Source organism: Leucoraja erinacea, chromosome 31, assembly GCF_028641065.1.
Source record: "Leucoraja erinacea ecotype New England chromosome 31, Leri_hhj_1, whole genome shotgun sequence".
Taxonomy (NCBI): Eukaryota; Metazoa; Chordata; class Chondrichthyes; order Rajiformes; family Rajidae; genus Leucoraja; species Leucoraja erinaceus.
The window spans coordinates 15,524,157-15,540,629 of NC_073407.1; the positions used below are offsets into that span (position 1 = coordinate 15,524,157).

At 42.3% G+C, this 16,473-nt stretch overlaps 1 protein-coding gene across 7 annotated transcripts in view; it reads right to left on the reverse strand.

The window, feature by feature from the left end:
- Positions 1-16,473, reverse strand: part of LOC129711982 (formin-binding protein 1) — a 148,149-nt gene that overhangs the window by 89,684 nt on the left and 41,992 nt on the right. For all 7 annotated transcript variants that reach the window (XM_055660076.1, XM_055660081.1, XM_055660080.1 and 4 more), the window contains exons 2-4: positions 13,864-13,979; positions 4,829-4,885; positions 2,814-2,961 (exon numbers count right to left, since the gene is read on the reverse strand). In XM_055660076.1, the coding sequence (XP_055516051.1) occupies positions 2,814-2,961; positions 4,829-4,885; positions 13,864-13,979 (321 nt within the window). The remainder of the gene's footprint in view (positions 1-2,813; positions 2,962-4,828; positions 4,886-13,863; positions 13,980-16,473) is intronic.

Genomic DNA, 16,473 nt, shown 5'->3' on the forward strand with positions numbered 1-16,473 from the left:
CTTCGGCCCACCTTGTCCGTGCCCACCAAGCAAATATTAAAATGCAAAATGAAACATTCCAAGTAGTGGTCATTGTTAAAGTCATGTTACAGATTCAACACTGGCTCCACACACGTCTTGAATTTCCTGTTTAAAATGTAATCCCATTAATTCAACATCAAAGGACACTGAATGAGTGTCACTGTATGTCGAGGTGCACATCAGTGGGAATGTAGACAGAGCTCTACAGTTTAATCTACCCCTCCCTGTGTGAGAGAGACTGAGCTGAAATGCACCCGATCATTGTCCCAATCACAATTTGTTAATTCAGCACAGACCAGTTCAAATATGGGACCTTTGGGCAAAGTGGGAATTGCCTTTTCCCACTCAGCCTTTTGAGGTACTGATTAATTCCTTCTGCTCTGAAAGAAGTCTAGGCACCTCCTATGAGTTGGAGGCGGAAATTAATTATGTATTCAGTTCATAATAACAGCTTCGAAACAAAAATGAATACAACATTTGCAACAACAATAACTCGCTTTAGTATAATGTTACGGGCACAACTGAAACATCCAAAAATGTTTCACGGGAGCATAGCCTGGGAAAAATAACGCACAGATTTAAAGGGTGTATTTTAATGTTTACAGAGAGTCGATCAGGGCTTTAACAAGGTGAATTGTGTCGGCACTTGGGAAAGAATAATTCACAGGTTAATGGGGAAAGAGTAAAAAAAATGCAATTGTCTGCATTGCTCAAGTAGAGCTGATACTGTTGCTGGCCCAAGCAGCCTTCTTCTATGCAGGAATGCGTCCACAATTCAATTTCATGAATACGTACACAAAGTCCAAAGATATTTCTCCCCCAATGACTCCTGCACCATCCGCCCAACCAACAGCAATTTTTCCCTTGCCATTCCTGCCCTGCACACTTGGTGTGATCCTATCTCAACAACTCCATGACATTCAATCCCCCCTCCACCCCCGTGCTGGGTCTGACGTATCCATCACCAGTATTCCTTTGCTCCACAATATAGTTTTACTTGTGAATTAAGCCTACTGCCCAATGATCACACTGTACCCGAACTACCGACATCTTTTGACTATTTTTCATGTCTTGCCTTTGTCACTTACTCCACCTATCTGCCAATCACCCTCTTCACTAGTATCCACCTTTCACTTGCCAAGCATTTTGGCTTCCCCTTCCCCGCCCCCCCCTGAAATCAGTTTGAAGAAGGATCCCACCCTGAAACATTGTCTGTCCATTCCTTCCACAGATGCTGCATAACCTGCCGAATTCCTCCAGCACTTTGTGTTTTGTTATAGTTTCCTTACATGACTGACTAATTACAAGCTGGGGCGATACACATCTGCCATGTGTGGCTAAACCTAGTTTGGTATTGGTCCCGGGGCCAAGGCAAGACCACTCCTACCTTCTAGGCCCTAATTGAATTCTAAACTTGGCAGTACAACACAGACAGTTATAGGTCTGTCATTGTGTAACATGTGGTGGACACTGTCTGTCAAAGTACCAGGCGGCACCGACTGATACAGGTGACACCGACGGATACAGGTGACACCGACGGATACAGGTGACACCGACGGATACAGGCGACACCGACGGATACAGGCGACACCGACGGATACAGGTGACCGACGGATACAGGCGACACCGACGGATACAGGTGACACTGACGGACAGGTGACACTGACTGATACAGGTGACACTGTAACACTGAGTTACAGGCGACTCTCATCATTCCGTAGATTGGAATTTTTAGGTAATGAAGGGCCCAAGGATATCAAAGAGACATAATTGTAAAACATTGCCATGTTTGGCACCTGTTTCGTATGCCCTCAAAAATACAGGTAAAACAGACACAAAATGCTGGAGTAACTCAGCACGTCAGACAGCATCTCCGAACAACATGGATAGGTGACTTTTCGAGTTAAGACCCTTCTTCAGACTGATTGAAGGGGGGGGGGGGGGGAGAAGAAAGCTGGATATAGGGAGACGAAAGCTCGGAAAAAGGAAGAGGCAATGATAAATCATGGCAGGTAATAGGTTAACACAGGTAACATGCAGTTAGTTGGAACTAAGGGTGGAGATAAGAATAGTAGGTGAGACAGGTCTGAAGAGTTATGGATTGTTAAGCCTGGGGGAAGAAAGTAGGAAAAGGAAGTGGGTGCGGAAGGGAGAAATAGGTGAGAGTTTGAGGTGGGGCACAAGGGAGAGGAGAGAGAGGAGGGGGGTAAATTACAGGTTGCCAACAATTGGAGAATTCAACATGTTGAAAAATGCCCGTGAGTAAAAAAAGGTCGCCATGGAAAAAATCGATACTTTTGTTACTCGTAGGTTTAGACGAAGTAGGTCGTAGTAAGTCGGCATGTTATTCGTAGGTAATCGAGGGTAGTCGTAGATAGTCTTCAAAATAGTCGAAGGGAGGTCGAAGGAGGTCGTCTTCACTCTCCACTATTCGGTGTTCAATTTAGTCGTTTCAAGCTAGTCGAAGCTAATCTTTAACATAGTCTTCAACATGACATTTTTCAAACTCTCCTAAACTCTTTTAAACTCGCCAATTAGGTCGCTGCAGTGGGACAGCCCCTTAACTCAGCGGGACAGGCAGGATCTCTGGAGAGGAATGGGTGATGTTTTCCATTCCTTCTCGCCGGAGATGCTTCCTGTCCCACTGAGTTTCTCCAGCATTGTGTGTCTAGCTTCAGTGTAAACCAGCAACTGCAGTTCCTTCCTACACATGAATTAATGAAAAGTTGTTCAAAAACAACTGAAATCATTGCAGCAACAGCATAAATTGGCAAGAATTATAATTGATTTACCATTTTCTTTTCTTGCTTGAGCTCCTGGATGTAACGAGCCAGCTCTGCAAATATCATCCCACTCATATTCTCAGCAACGACCTCATGCTGGCCTGCGTAGTCATTCATTTCATTCAGAAGAGTCATGAAGGCTCGGCAGGATGTGAATCTGTAAAATATTCAGTTACATTTTACTCGTCTTGGGTAAACATATCTGTTCCTAATCTTTTAAATTCCGAAACCTAGGACTAGAGTAAAGAAAACCTTAAAATAAACCAGTGCAAAAATGTATCATGAATTTGCAATTGATTGTACTAAATATGCTAAACTACAAATTGTGAATGTTGCATGACTTTGTCAGAAAATATGTTGACAATTTAGATCATCAGACCACATTTCACTGAACACAGAAACATAAAAGGTATGATGCTGACACCAGAATGTCAACTTTACATTCCATCTCCATTCCGGCTTTATATTTCATTCTTTCTCTTTTCTCCTGTTCCGACTCTTTTGGCTCACTTTCACTGCTAGCCTTTGCCACTTACTCCACCCATCTGCCAATCACACCTCGCTCACGAAAATCCTCTTACCACTTGCCCCCAGCTCTCCTTCCCACCTTTCTCCCCCCTACTCCAATCAGAAGGTTCCCCATCCAGAAATTTGCCTGTCCATTCCCTCCACAAGTGCTGCCTGACCCGCTGAGATCCTCCAGCATTTGTTTTTCCATCAATTTATAGTATTGCCCAGGATGCACTCAAGTAACTGGCACCATTGTTCAAAACAATGTCATTAATTACAGAAGGGGGGGGGGGAAGGTTCTCCCTAACATTTGAAGTCTCAGAAGAAAGATGGAATAGTGAAACCTAAGCTCCGATCTGACTTTCATGCAACTCCAATGCTTTTTAACTGTTTTGTTCCTCTTGGCATTGTTCAGTAAAGTGTTTATTGAGGGGGTGCAGCGTAGGTTCACAAGGTTAAATCCCGGGATGGTGTGACTGTCATATAATGAAAGAATGGAGCGACTTGGCTTGTATTCACTGGAATTAAGAAGAATGAGAGGGGCTCTTATAGAAACATATACAATTATTAAGGGATTGGACATGCTAGATGCAGGAATCATGTTCCCGATGTTGGGGGAGTCCAGAACCAGGGGCCATAGTTTAAGAATAAGGGGTAGTAAGGGGTAGGCCATTTAGAACTGAGATGAGGAAGAACTTTTTCACACAGAGATTGTGAATTTGTGGAAATCTCTGTGGAGGCCAATTCACTGGATGCATTCAAAGAGAGTTAGATAGAGATCTTAGGGATAGAAAAATGAAGGGATATGGGGAGAAGACAGGAATGGGGTACAGATTGTGGATGATTAGCTATTATCACATTGAATGGCAGTGCTGGCTCGAAGGGCCGAATGGCCTACTCCTCCACCTATTGTCTATGTTTTTAAATTATTGACCCCAAACTTTATCATAGTACAACAGAAATGTTAGCAGTACATTTGATTTGACTGGTCAAGTTGAAAATATATGGTTATATCCCATCATTATGGTGTTTTTAGCTTAAATACATTACAAATGGAATCCAAAATATCAAAAGTAGGTATCTAACAAAGAAATGGAAAAGGGCTTCACTAGTAACCACAAATTCTTCCCGAGTGGGAACAAACCCTTTCATTAAAATCATTCTCAGTGATAATTTTTAGCTCTGGTTAAGAACAAACGCAGCAGTTCTTTCAGGGACAATTGAGGTTCATGATCAGAATAGTTTTCCACTGCAAAAGCATTGGCAGGCCATCTTTCATACAGCTTTCTTTTTTGTGTACCGGGACAAACACAAAATATTTTGTTGGAAACAGGCAATTGCAACTTCCCGGTTAACTTTAATAATAACAACTATTTTATATTCTCAAAGAGCAACTGACTTGTGTTTACATTGAAAACACCCAAGGATAACACTAATGGTATCTGGATACTTTCACTGCAGACAGAAGTTTTGTTTGATCACGTTGGTGTTTGGAACTTGAAAGGAGCGCTCACCTCTGTTCCTCCTCTTCTCTGGAGTTCTTTTTCGACTGATACTTCTTTGAAAGATTCCTGCAAAATAATACAAATTAGTTAGGGCAATAAAGTCACCATAATTTATGACCAGCAGACCACAGGATTTGTAAACCAACTTCGTAAACAAAAATCAAATTATTGACTACATAACTCTAATTAGCTTTCATTAACTATACAGGTTCTGGGTGTCAGGTGTCTTTACAATATCGTTCAAACATTTAATTGTTTGAATTCAGAGGAAAAGGAATTGCTCATGGCTGTGGTGGGGGAATGGATGGTGACCTTTGGAAAGTCGGGAGCCTGGGAACGCATGGCATTAAAAAAAAAAAGACAGCCTGATTTACTTTAAATAGTACTTGAAATTCAACAACAATTCATAATATCCTTCTGTGAATTCAATAATTGCATTGTTTAGATCCTAAGAGGACAACACAAAGACATTTAACATGGCAAATTGTTTGTTATTCCTGTTACTGGCTGCAAAGTCAGAATAAAATTGCCCTGGTTTTGCAAGTCACTTCTTCAGATTCTTCTTCTTCAGAAGTATCCTGACTCGAACCGTCACCAATCCATGTTCCCCGGAGATGCTGGCTGACACTCTGAGTTACTCCAGTACTTTGCATCTTTTTTCTGTAAACCAGCACCTGCAGTTCCTGGTGCCCGACACAATTGAAAATCGGTCTGCCATGATGTCCTGCAACCTAGGTATCAGTTAACAGGGTAGCTAGGTGTAGAGGTTAATATAAACCAATACACAACATGGGGAAAGACAGGAATGTTGATAGAGGTTGATTGGACAGAATAAAACTGATAACTGAGAAATGGGGATGGTAAGCCACAAAAAGTAGGAGAGCATATGCTTAATTCATTAAGAGGTCTTATTAGGAAAGCCAGTTAAATGTTGTTGAAGTACCACTTGAAAAAAATAAATAATTAGATGACTTTTTTTTGTTTAAGGCATGTTTTCCCAAGCTCCCGACTTTTCAAAGGTCATCATCTATTCCACTCCCACTCGTGAAGCTTTTGCCAAGGAATTATAAAAAAAAAAAAGATGGAATGATATTATAAAGGCACGACATATTAAATACGTGGAACTAATTAAAGGAAATTAAGATTATGTAGTCACTAATTTGATTTTTCTTTTATTTTAACAATAAATCCAGATAATAAAAAAGGGAATTAAGAAATAACTTCACTCAGCAAGGGGACAATTGTGGCTCTCCATCCAAGGACACAGTTTTGGCAAAGTATCATCTGTGATCCACCTGATCCACCAGCCCCTGGTTTGATGGATTGCCGATAATCATTTCTGGATCTTCTGCATTGCACGACCTACTTATGATACATGGAGGGCATTGCACATTCACTGCCGTGTTAAACAGTGTCCATCTGTTTTGACATCGAGTGCAATACATAATATATCAACATGGGGAAAACAAGTAACCACAGATGCTGGTTTACAAAAAAAAAGACACAGAGTCAAGAAGTAACTCAGCGGGTCAGGAGGCATCCCTGGAGAACATGGATAGGTCACGATTTGGGAACCTTCTTCAGACAGATAAAATCCTGATTGGGTCCAAACTGGGAGGTCTGGAACCGGATCTGGAACACAAGATGGTGGCAAAGGCCAGTGATGAGGAGAAAGACGTGGCTGTGGTGGCGAGTCCGAGTCAGAACATGTTCGTAGAGCAGGGGAGCAGCAGGAATCACAGAGGGGCGGCAGTGAGCGAGGATCTCTCAGATCTCCCGTAAGACAGAGGAGGAGAACTTGTGCAGAGTAGGTATACCTTGAGGAGATTTTGAAGAAGAGTCCCGACCTGAAACGTCACCTATCCATGTTCTCCAGGGATGCCGCCTGACCCACTGAGTTACTCCAGCAGTGCTCAACACTAAGTGTTATATTTAAAAGCCAATAGCAGCAAAGTATGGACTGAGATTAAAGCAGAGGCAGTATAAGTGGTTATAATGGAACATCCTGCACAGAACCAGCTGGTATCAGTCATTATGCACCTCTCACACCTCCTCCCTTACATCTTAGCCATTTGTTGTCATAACTGCACGTTCCATTCTCACTCCTTCGCTAATGTACCCTCCCTTAAATGCATAAGCATCAGGAATGTCAAAACTATGTCTCTGCCAAAATTTACCCATGGCTGCCTCTTGATTGGCCCGTGATCAGCAGGGTCAGTGATAATCTACCAATCAAGACACAAGGATGGAGAAATTAATTTGGGGAACCTCGAGGTGAAGAGTATGAATCAAAGGGCAGATCACACAGGATGTTGGCAAAGCGATGGGGTGGTGAGGCTGCAGACAGCGGCAGAGTGGGGAAAGGGTCAAGAGGAAGGTTTAGGCTTCAGACCACGCAAAGAACACACCTCAAAACTTTGGTTAATATCTTTTCCTTGTTCTCCCAGAACACATTGGCTTAGTAAAAGTTGCACATATTGTTTGATCTTACAGTGCTTGCACAGTGCCCTCCTTGTACTGGCAGGCTTAGAAGCGGCGCCACATGCGGGCAGCCTCGCCAACAGCATGTCGTCCTTTCGACTTTTTTTTGTTTTTAGTATGTTTAAAAGTGTGTTTTAGTGTGGGGGAGTGGAGGCGGGGAATAGGGGGAAGTGTTTTTCAGTCACTTACCTCGGTGGAATGCAACTTTTCTCCGAGTCGCATTTTCGCCCTCCCTCGCGGCCTAATAACTTGGATTGGTGCGGCCTTTCCCAGAGTCGGGCCCAGAGCTTCAGCAATGGGCACAGCGCAGACTTTCCATTGCGGAGCCGGGTGATCCCTCGCTGGGGATCGCCAGAAGAAGTGCTCCGATCGCTGGCCCGTGGACTATAACATCCTGAAGCCGCTGTCTGCGAAGCTTCTAGCCGTGGGCGTGGCGTGGATTTTCCATCGCAGAGTCTGGGATCCCTGGCTGGGCTCCGACCGCCGGCCTGCGGCCTATAACATCATGAAGCCACAGTCTCCAGTAGGAAGCGGCCAATTCGGGACCTCCAAGCCACGGAGTGTCCGTCTGTCCCGGCGTCAGAGTTTCGAGCATTCCGACGAGAGGGCCTGTACATCGGGCCACCCGTAGCAGCGACTGCAGAGGGTTCATGGCCCATACCAAGGATGAGGACTGACGGAAAGTTATTGCCTTTCACCACAGTGAAGAATGTTGATTCCACTGTGGTGGATGTTCATGTATTCTATTGTGTATTGTGCTCTTTTTGATTGTGTGGCTGCAAGGTAAATCAAATTCCACTGTATCTTAACTGGTGCACGTGGCAATAAATGTAAACTTGAACTTGAAAATCTTTCCTTGGTGGATTTCCGATAATATTTCCACATGCTTCCTTGGATGGAGATCCAGAATCCTACTCTGAGTGAAATTCCATATGTGATTTCTCAGTGACGGAATAAATTCTGCTCTCCCAAGTAGAAACTCACGGCTGATTCTATCACAATCTTCAAGCCTCATTAGTGTCCTCATGAACTCCCCCTCCGCTTGGTTATTTCAAGAGGGGAGTCACAATGGGCTCACTGCCCCTTACTAGATCTAATCATGTGTATAAAATATCATACACAAGGAACTGCAGATGCTGGTTTACAAAAAAATAAATAAACAACGTGCTGGAGTAACTCAACAGGTCAGGCGATATCTCCAGAGAACATGGATTGGCATCGTTTCGGGTCAGGGCCTTTCTTCAGACTGATAATGGTGTGGAGAGGAATAAAGGCCTGCGGGAACTTCCTCCCATTCCCAAATTGATCTTTCTGTCCTGGGCCTCCTTCATTGCCAGAGTGAGGCCCCAAGCAAACTGGAGGAACAGCATCTCATATTCTGCTTGAGTAGCTTACAACCCAACCGTATGTTGTGTGCCGATTTCTTCCTTTCCCCTTCCACGAGTATTCCTTTTCCCCGGACTTCATATTTCGCACATCTTCCACTCTCTTCTATTCTTATCTTACACATTTTGTCTTATCTCTGGCCTTTGTCCAATCATCTTCCAATCAGAAACCCCCCCAACTGTATCCAGGCTTTGTCCCACGTCTATCTCTCTTTGTGCTTCCCCACCTCACACCACAATCAGTCCTGACCCAAAATGTTGCCCATCCACATTCTCCACAGATGCTGCCTGACCCGCTGAATTACTCCAGCACTTGGTCAAATGAGTATTGACACCAAATTATATTTTATACACACGGTGCTCAATTTAAAAAAAACTATCAGTCTTGAATGCATCCAGAAATATTTCCCGACAACGTGGTTTGGAACCGCAGGGAAAATTCATCAGGATGTTGCCTGCATTGGGGTACTTGTGTCAAGGGGAGGGATGGAATAGACTGTGTTTGTTCTGCCTGCAGCAAAATAAGTGGGAAAATGATCAGACAGGATTTTCAGAAACATAAATAGGGAAGGCAGTCAAAACCATTTTCACATTATAGGGGTATCACAAAGGCTGCAGCTCAGAGTTAAGGTGGTAGGAGTTTTAAAGGGAATTTGGGGGGGGGGGGAAGGACTGTGTTTTATTTAATGGAGTATGGTTGATATCTACAATGCACTGGCACAAGGCAGTGAATCAAATACAATTATTGCACTTAGAGGCATTTAGACAGTTAAATAGGCAAAATAAGGAGGATATGGTACTAATGCGGGAAAATGGGATTAGTGCAGATGGGCCAAAAAGCGGCACACACACACGTGGTGGCCTGAAGGATCCATTTCTGTTCTGTTTGAGTTTCTGATTTTAACTGGAAAATTAACAACTATAATCATCTAACAGGGAAGGAGCATCTTGTGACCATAACATAATGACTGATACTAACACTGAGAAGAAAGATCACATGCACTCCACAGTGACAAATCAAGGGTGGCTATTTGTCATATGTACTGGATATGAACTGCAATTGGCCACTACCCCAGCAACTATGATACACCATGAACTTTGTTCAGCTTGTACCACGTACTTCAGTTTTGCAGTATAATTGTCTGGTTACCTAGTGTTCCTGATTAATAATTTATTGCTTCATTGATTATTGTATATTTATCTGTGGGTTTTGCATTAATGGGCCTTTCAAGCTGCTGCAGGTAAGATTGCAGTATTCTGCTCATGGTATATACAACAATTAAACACTCTTGACAAAGAAAACTCATACTTGCTGCAACTTTACAGACATGTACCTTAGGTGCTCAAGTGATAGATAAAACCAAGGTTTTTGGTGCCATTAAGAAATGAATTGACTTTCTCAAATTAATGAATTTCAATCATGCCAATGAGGGTTGCAAACCAACACCACTTCCTTCACCAGAATACAATTACTGTGATAATGTCACTAAAGATTGATATTAAAACTACACACAAAGCAAACATTTATCTGCTGAATCCCCATACCTCTGTTAGTAGCAAGGGAACAGGCACTTGTAATTCAAGCTAATTATGTACATCAAGTTTAATCTCTTTAAATGATAATTAAACTATAATTACATTACTTTCATTTTTCCATTCTAATTAAAATTAAAACATACTTTCCGTACCCCAGGTTAAAAACCCATGAAAATAATTGAATTTTGTTGAATAATGAATGAATTCCCTGGCTAGGAGTGAATTCCACACAGGGAAAACCAATCCATTCATAACAAAATAAGAATTAACCTGCATCTACATCATGTTTTTCATTAACCATGCCCAGAAATGCTTTGTAGCCAATTTCGCCATGGTCACTGTATAAATAAGCACATCAGCCCCAAGATGCATAAACATTCCAGATAGTTGTTAACAGACAAAATCATTGTTTCAATTATACTAGTTAAAAGATAAAGTTGTATGTACAAACTACATTTTATTTTTGAGGGCTGTGATTTAGTGGTAGAGAGAGAATGGAGGTAAGGTTGACTCAAGGATGAAAACATTTGGGTTGGGGGAGACATTGGGTGAGTGGTGAGTGGTGGGTGGTGGGATACAATTCATGAATGTTACGACGAGAGGACCTACTTGTCAGAAAAACACAAGGCCTCTTGCACCCACCAGCAATGGCCAAGGTGAGATTGGGGGATCTTTCACTCACAGCAAATATGATCACAACTAACCAGTTAAGTGTCAGCTTTCAAGGACAATGGGGTTTGCAGAGTTTGGTTGCAGGGGAAAGCCCTGCACAAGCAGCATTGAGCACATCAACTTTGTGACCACTGAACTTGCCCAGCAGTCTCCAAAGGCTGGGGCATCAGGAGAGCAGATGCTGGAATCTAGAGCTAAACAGAAAGTGCTGGAGTATCTCAGCGGGTCAGGCAGCACCTCTGGAAGGAATGGGTAGATGGCACAAGTTAAACTCAGCAAGTTCAACCTTTAGCCTTCTGTTCTGTCTAAAAGAGTCACCCCAAGCAGCAGTGTTTATGCACACTGAACCTATAATATAAACTATCCAATTGCTTCAAGACTGAGGAAGGGTCCCGACCCAAGATGTCGTCTGTTCATTCCCTCCGCAGATGCTGCCTGACCCGCTGAATTCCTCCTGCACTTTCTGTTTTGCTGATGATTCCAGCATCTAGAGTTCCTTGTGCCATCAATTTGCTTTACTTTCATGTTGAGGACATTTCTGGCAAAATCGCCATTTATTATCTATTTCTAATTGACTTTGAGAATGATGGCCCTTTCATGAAGATACTCACACAGCCACATTGGGTTAGGGTTAGTGCTCCATAATTTTTTACAAAATACTGACAAAGGAATAGCAATATAATTCCAATTCAGGATGGTGTACAACTTATAGAGGAACCTGCCAGTCACTGCATCCTTGTGGGCCTGCTGTGCTTATCCTTGATGATAGTGGTGTGAAAGAGACACAGTGGGAAAAGGTAGAACGTCAGATGATTCTCAAGGCTGGGCCACAGGGCTCACTGAAACCCTGTTGAGAATGGATAATGCCACTCAGCCCCAGTTGCAAAGTAAAATTGAACTACAGTGAACTTCCTGAAACCTAAGCCTCCTTCACTCCAAGAAAAAAAAGTTCCAGCAGTCCAGTCTCTCCCAATAGCTGAGGCCCTCGAGTCCTGACAACTTGTCCATATACCCATCAACCTCTGTATGAAAAAGCTGCCCCTCAGATTCCCATTAAACCCGACCCCTCTCACGTTACACTAGGTCCTCTAGTTCTGGATTCCCCTACCATGGGAAAAATAATCTGGACCTCCAACCTACCTATTCACTTCATGATTAGATACACCTTTATAAATTCACCCCTCAGCCTCCTGTGCTCTAATAAATCAAATCCTAATCCGCCCAAACTCCTTGCAGCTCAGGCCTTTGAATCCTGGCAAATTACTCCTAAGTCTTCTCAGCACACGCTCCAGCTTCAGGGCATCTTTCCTATAGCAGGGTGGGCAAAGCTGGACACCTTACTCCAAGTGAGGCCTCCATCTAGCATTTAACTCTTTAGTTTTTGTTTGGACAAAGATGATCAAGAGATGAATGTGTGGACAAGGCCTAATCAGGGAATGAGGGGAGTAGGTGATGAGTGAGCGACAGCAGTCTTAACTTCACCTTACACCACTTTGCCAATGAGTAGACTAATTGACCCCAGCAGAATTGAATTTGTCTTCTCTAAATTTAATTCTTAATGTTTAAAAATATCTGACAAATGTTTCGAATGTATGACTTCATGCAAGTTGCTCACTGGAATTAAAATTATTAACTATTTTAATGATAGTAAAGCCAATACTCAATTTATAGACTAGCAACACCTTTGGAATAACCCTGGGTCATTTTTCATTCTCACTGGTTTGTCTTACACTGCTCTATTTTCTATTTCCTCTAATAAGAATCCCAATATCGTCTTAAGTGGGTTCTGACATGAAACATCATCGGTCCATTCCCTCTACAAGTGCTGTCAAATGCAGATGGGACTAGCTTAGAAGGGCATTCTTGGCCAGCATGGATGAGTTGGGCCAAAAGGCCTATTTCTGTGCTCTATGATTCTCCCAAATGAACCTGGAAGCCACAGGTGGCTCAAAATGATTTTTTTTTCAGACCCATCATTGAATTATCCCCAAAGAACAAGAAACTTAAATTATGTTAGTTTAATTTAGGGTTACCAAATGGAAACAGGCCATTCGGCCCATCGAGGCTGTGCTGATCAGCGATCACCCGCACACTAGTTCTATCCTACACACCAGGGACAATTTACAGAAGCCAATTAACCTACAAACACGCAAGTTTTTGGAATGCGGGAGGAAACCGGAGAAAACCCATGCATCACAGGGAGAGCGTACAAACTCCGTACAGACAGCAACCGTACTCAGAATCAAAGCTGGGTGTCTGTCACTGTATGGCAGCAACTCTACCACTGCACCACCCCAATTTATTCATCAAAAAGTAAAAATATTTCTCAGAGGGCTGAATAGTATGGAATGTAGGCAAGCGATCACGACACAGAAAGTATCAATGTTTGCATGCCAAACTTGATCATCTTTTACTCCCATTTTTAGTATCTTCAGTCTCTGGCATGTCAATATGTGTATGTATGCTGGTGGGTTAGCTCATAAGATGATGGCACACAAACTTTGGACATTTGTCAGTGTGGAGGAGAATGGGACTTACAAACATACAACCTGTGAATTTATGGAAAACATTTCTTGATTCACTGTTGTGCTATTCAATAAAAAGAAACCACTGATAACTAGAGTTTTGTCTGTAGCCATAGCAGTTTTACCCGAGACACAAATGTTAATCGGAAAACAATTCACTTGCAATCAAGCTACGTGGACAAGTTTATTTTTGCCGTCTGCCACTGTTGAGTAACGAGGGAAACACCACACACACGGATTGACACTCACCTGTAGGGTTATTGTTTATACAAAACACAGAGTACCCAAACACATACTACACCATTGTGCATGTTATCCATGTTTCTATTTACACAGTAATCAGTCTCCACTGAATTCTTAATGGTGTAAGGAAACGACACCATTCTGATTTATAGCATTCTCTGTTTGAAGCATAAACATCAGAAGCATTTGTCACAGTACTCACCTAAGCTGCTTTGCATAGCTGATCTCAATATCTGTTCTGTCCTTCACAAACTTGTTGTATCTCTCCACAAATTCAATCCCCCATTGCAGGTGCTTATCCAAGTTGTCAAACTGATCCTGTAAAAAAGCAAAGAAAAAATAAATCACTATACATTTTCCTCCCCAGATTCAGGCTCTTTTTACTCATTCGCGATCAGTTATTTAGCTCAGTTTATTGTCACGTGTACCTGGGCACAGTGTCAGACCAGATATTGTCATGTTTGATGTGTCATGCTTTTCTACATGGAAAATAAACTATTTTCTCATTAAATAATAAATGCAGTGCAGAAAGTGGAAAAACTGAAGAGTCAAGAGTATATAACTGCCACATGTCCTGACAACGGGACAATTAAATGCTCACTTGCGGCATCTTAACATGCCTGTAAATGCAATAACTCACAGATAATCCATAATAAATCAATAATACAATGAATCGATAATAGCGATACCAGGTAAACAGAACTGTGCAAAAACCAAAGTCCGTGGTGCAAGCAAAGACACAGTCCATAGTAGATCCTAGTTGCTGAGGTCAGTGCTGTGCAGTGTTCATGAGCCTGATGGTTACTGGGAAGAAATTATTCTTGAACTTGGTGTGCATGGTTTTCTGTATCCTGCATGGACTACCTGATGGCAGTAGCAAAATGAAAACATGGCCTAGGTCTTTGATGACATTGGCTGTATTTTTGAGCCAGTGCCTCCTGTAGAGCCCTTCGATGATGGGGAGGCTTGGGACCCTTGATGGACCGGGCAGTGTCACATGTACCGAAGTACAGTGTAAAGCTGCGTGTGAAAGCTTTAGTTTCTATTGCTCCCTAATTGCACACAACATGCCATGAAAGTCTTGGAATACTGCATGCTTTAGAACGTATGGTCATACTCCTAGTAGGCAGCCTTTGGCTCTTTGGCCAAAAGTATTGCTTCATTTAAGAGCAGAGTTTCTTCGTTATCTAAACCACATTACAAACAAGCCGAGGGGTTGGCATTTATCCAACTTAAGTTGGAAATGAGGCTGTTTATTCACAGGCCCCAATTTCTCTGCACTTTTATTCGAAGTACAATAGGATGAGAGCACAAAGGCAACCCCTTTCACCACATTTGCGCTTCTTCATTTTAAGTGCTACAGCAGTCAAATCTGCAGTCCTCCAGTTGTGGTCTCCCCAGTGTATTGTATAGTTGCAGTAAAACTTTTCTACTTTTCTACTCTAAAACTCTTGACATAAAGGCCAAATTAAATTAGTTTTTCCTGTTACATGTTGCACTTGTCTGCTTGTTTTGTGTTCACACCCAAAAAACACTAAATCCTTTTCTATAGTTTCACTCCATTTAATTTTTTTTTTCTTCTTCCAAAATTAGTAACTGCACATTTGCCATTTTTTAATCAATTTACTACCTTTTGCACACCCACTTAACCCAGCAACATCTCTGCAAGCTGCTTGTGTTCTTTATGCAACTTATTTGTGTTTCATCTACAAATTCGACTAGTATATTTTCACTTCCTCCCTCCAAGTCATTGACACACATGCTAAGCAGTGTGGTCCCAGCTCAGGTCCCTGTGGTATCCCAACTCTAACCAGTTCTTCTGTTGATCACTTTATCTTTACTCCAGCCATATACTGTTTCCCTACAACCGGTTTTGCAACCAAAAAACACCCAAGGAATCCTAGAATGACAATTGAGAATCTGCTCTACAAAATATCCATACTGTAAAGCAGTTGAGAACCACTTGTAATATCACATCGTGTGACTAATTACAGACATAAAAAATGGTTACGTTCGCTGATACAATAAAATTGAACTGATTAAGAGAAACACACAGTGTGTGTGTGTGTGTGTGTGTGTGTGTGTGTGTGTGTGTGTGCGTGCGTGCGTGCATGCATTCTCATAAGAGATAAACCTCAACAAGCGTAGTATCAAGCATGAACGATTTCAAGCACTCTTGCCAGAATCAGAAGGTTGTGAGTTCAAGTCCCACTCCAGCGAACTGAGCACAAGATTGTGGATAGGTGCCCCAGTGCTGGACTGAGGGAGCGTTGCATTGTTGAAAAGGTGAAGATCCCTTATGACAATTTCAAAAGAAGAGCAGCAGGTATCCCCAGTGTTGTGGGCAATATTTATTCTCTAATGAAGACCATAACCGCCACGCTTTGTGGGAACCGGCTGTCTGCAAGCTCTCTGCCATATCTGCGACCTCGTACCTTCAATCATGCGACATTTACTGTGAGTGGATGGTGGTGTCATGTGTTCAGGAAAGGCACTGCATTCATATTTTTCTTATTCCCTCATTACCGAATGATCTATATCCATACATTATACGTAATTTTAAATACATAAAGTACAACAAAGTACTATTCAAAAAGCTTAGCGGAAGAAATATGAAGTACAAAATGATAACGGTCTACTCAACCTGGACCTGACAGAATCAGACAACAAAGTGCGCCAATTTACACGTCCGCATTTTGATGAATTACTTCCCCACATTACCTGGACATTGCTCCAACAACTACCCATCCTTGCGTCGACCATTGGTAGAGTTTGGCAAAAAATCTCTCTCTTATTTCTTCAAATTGAAAAA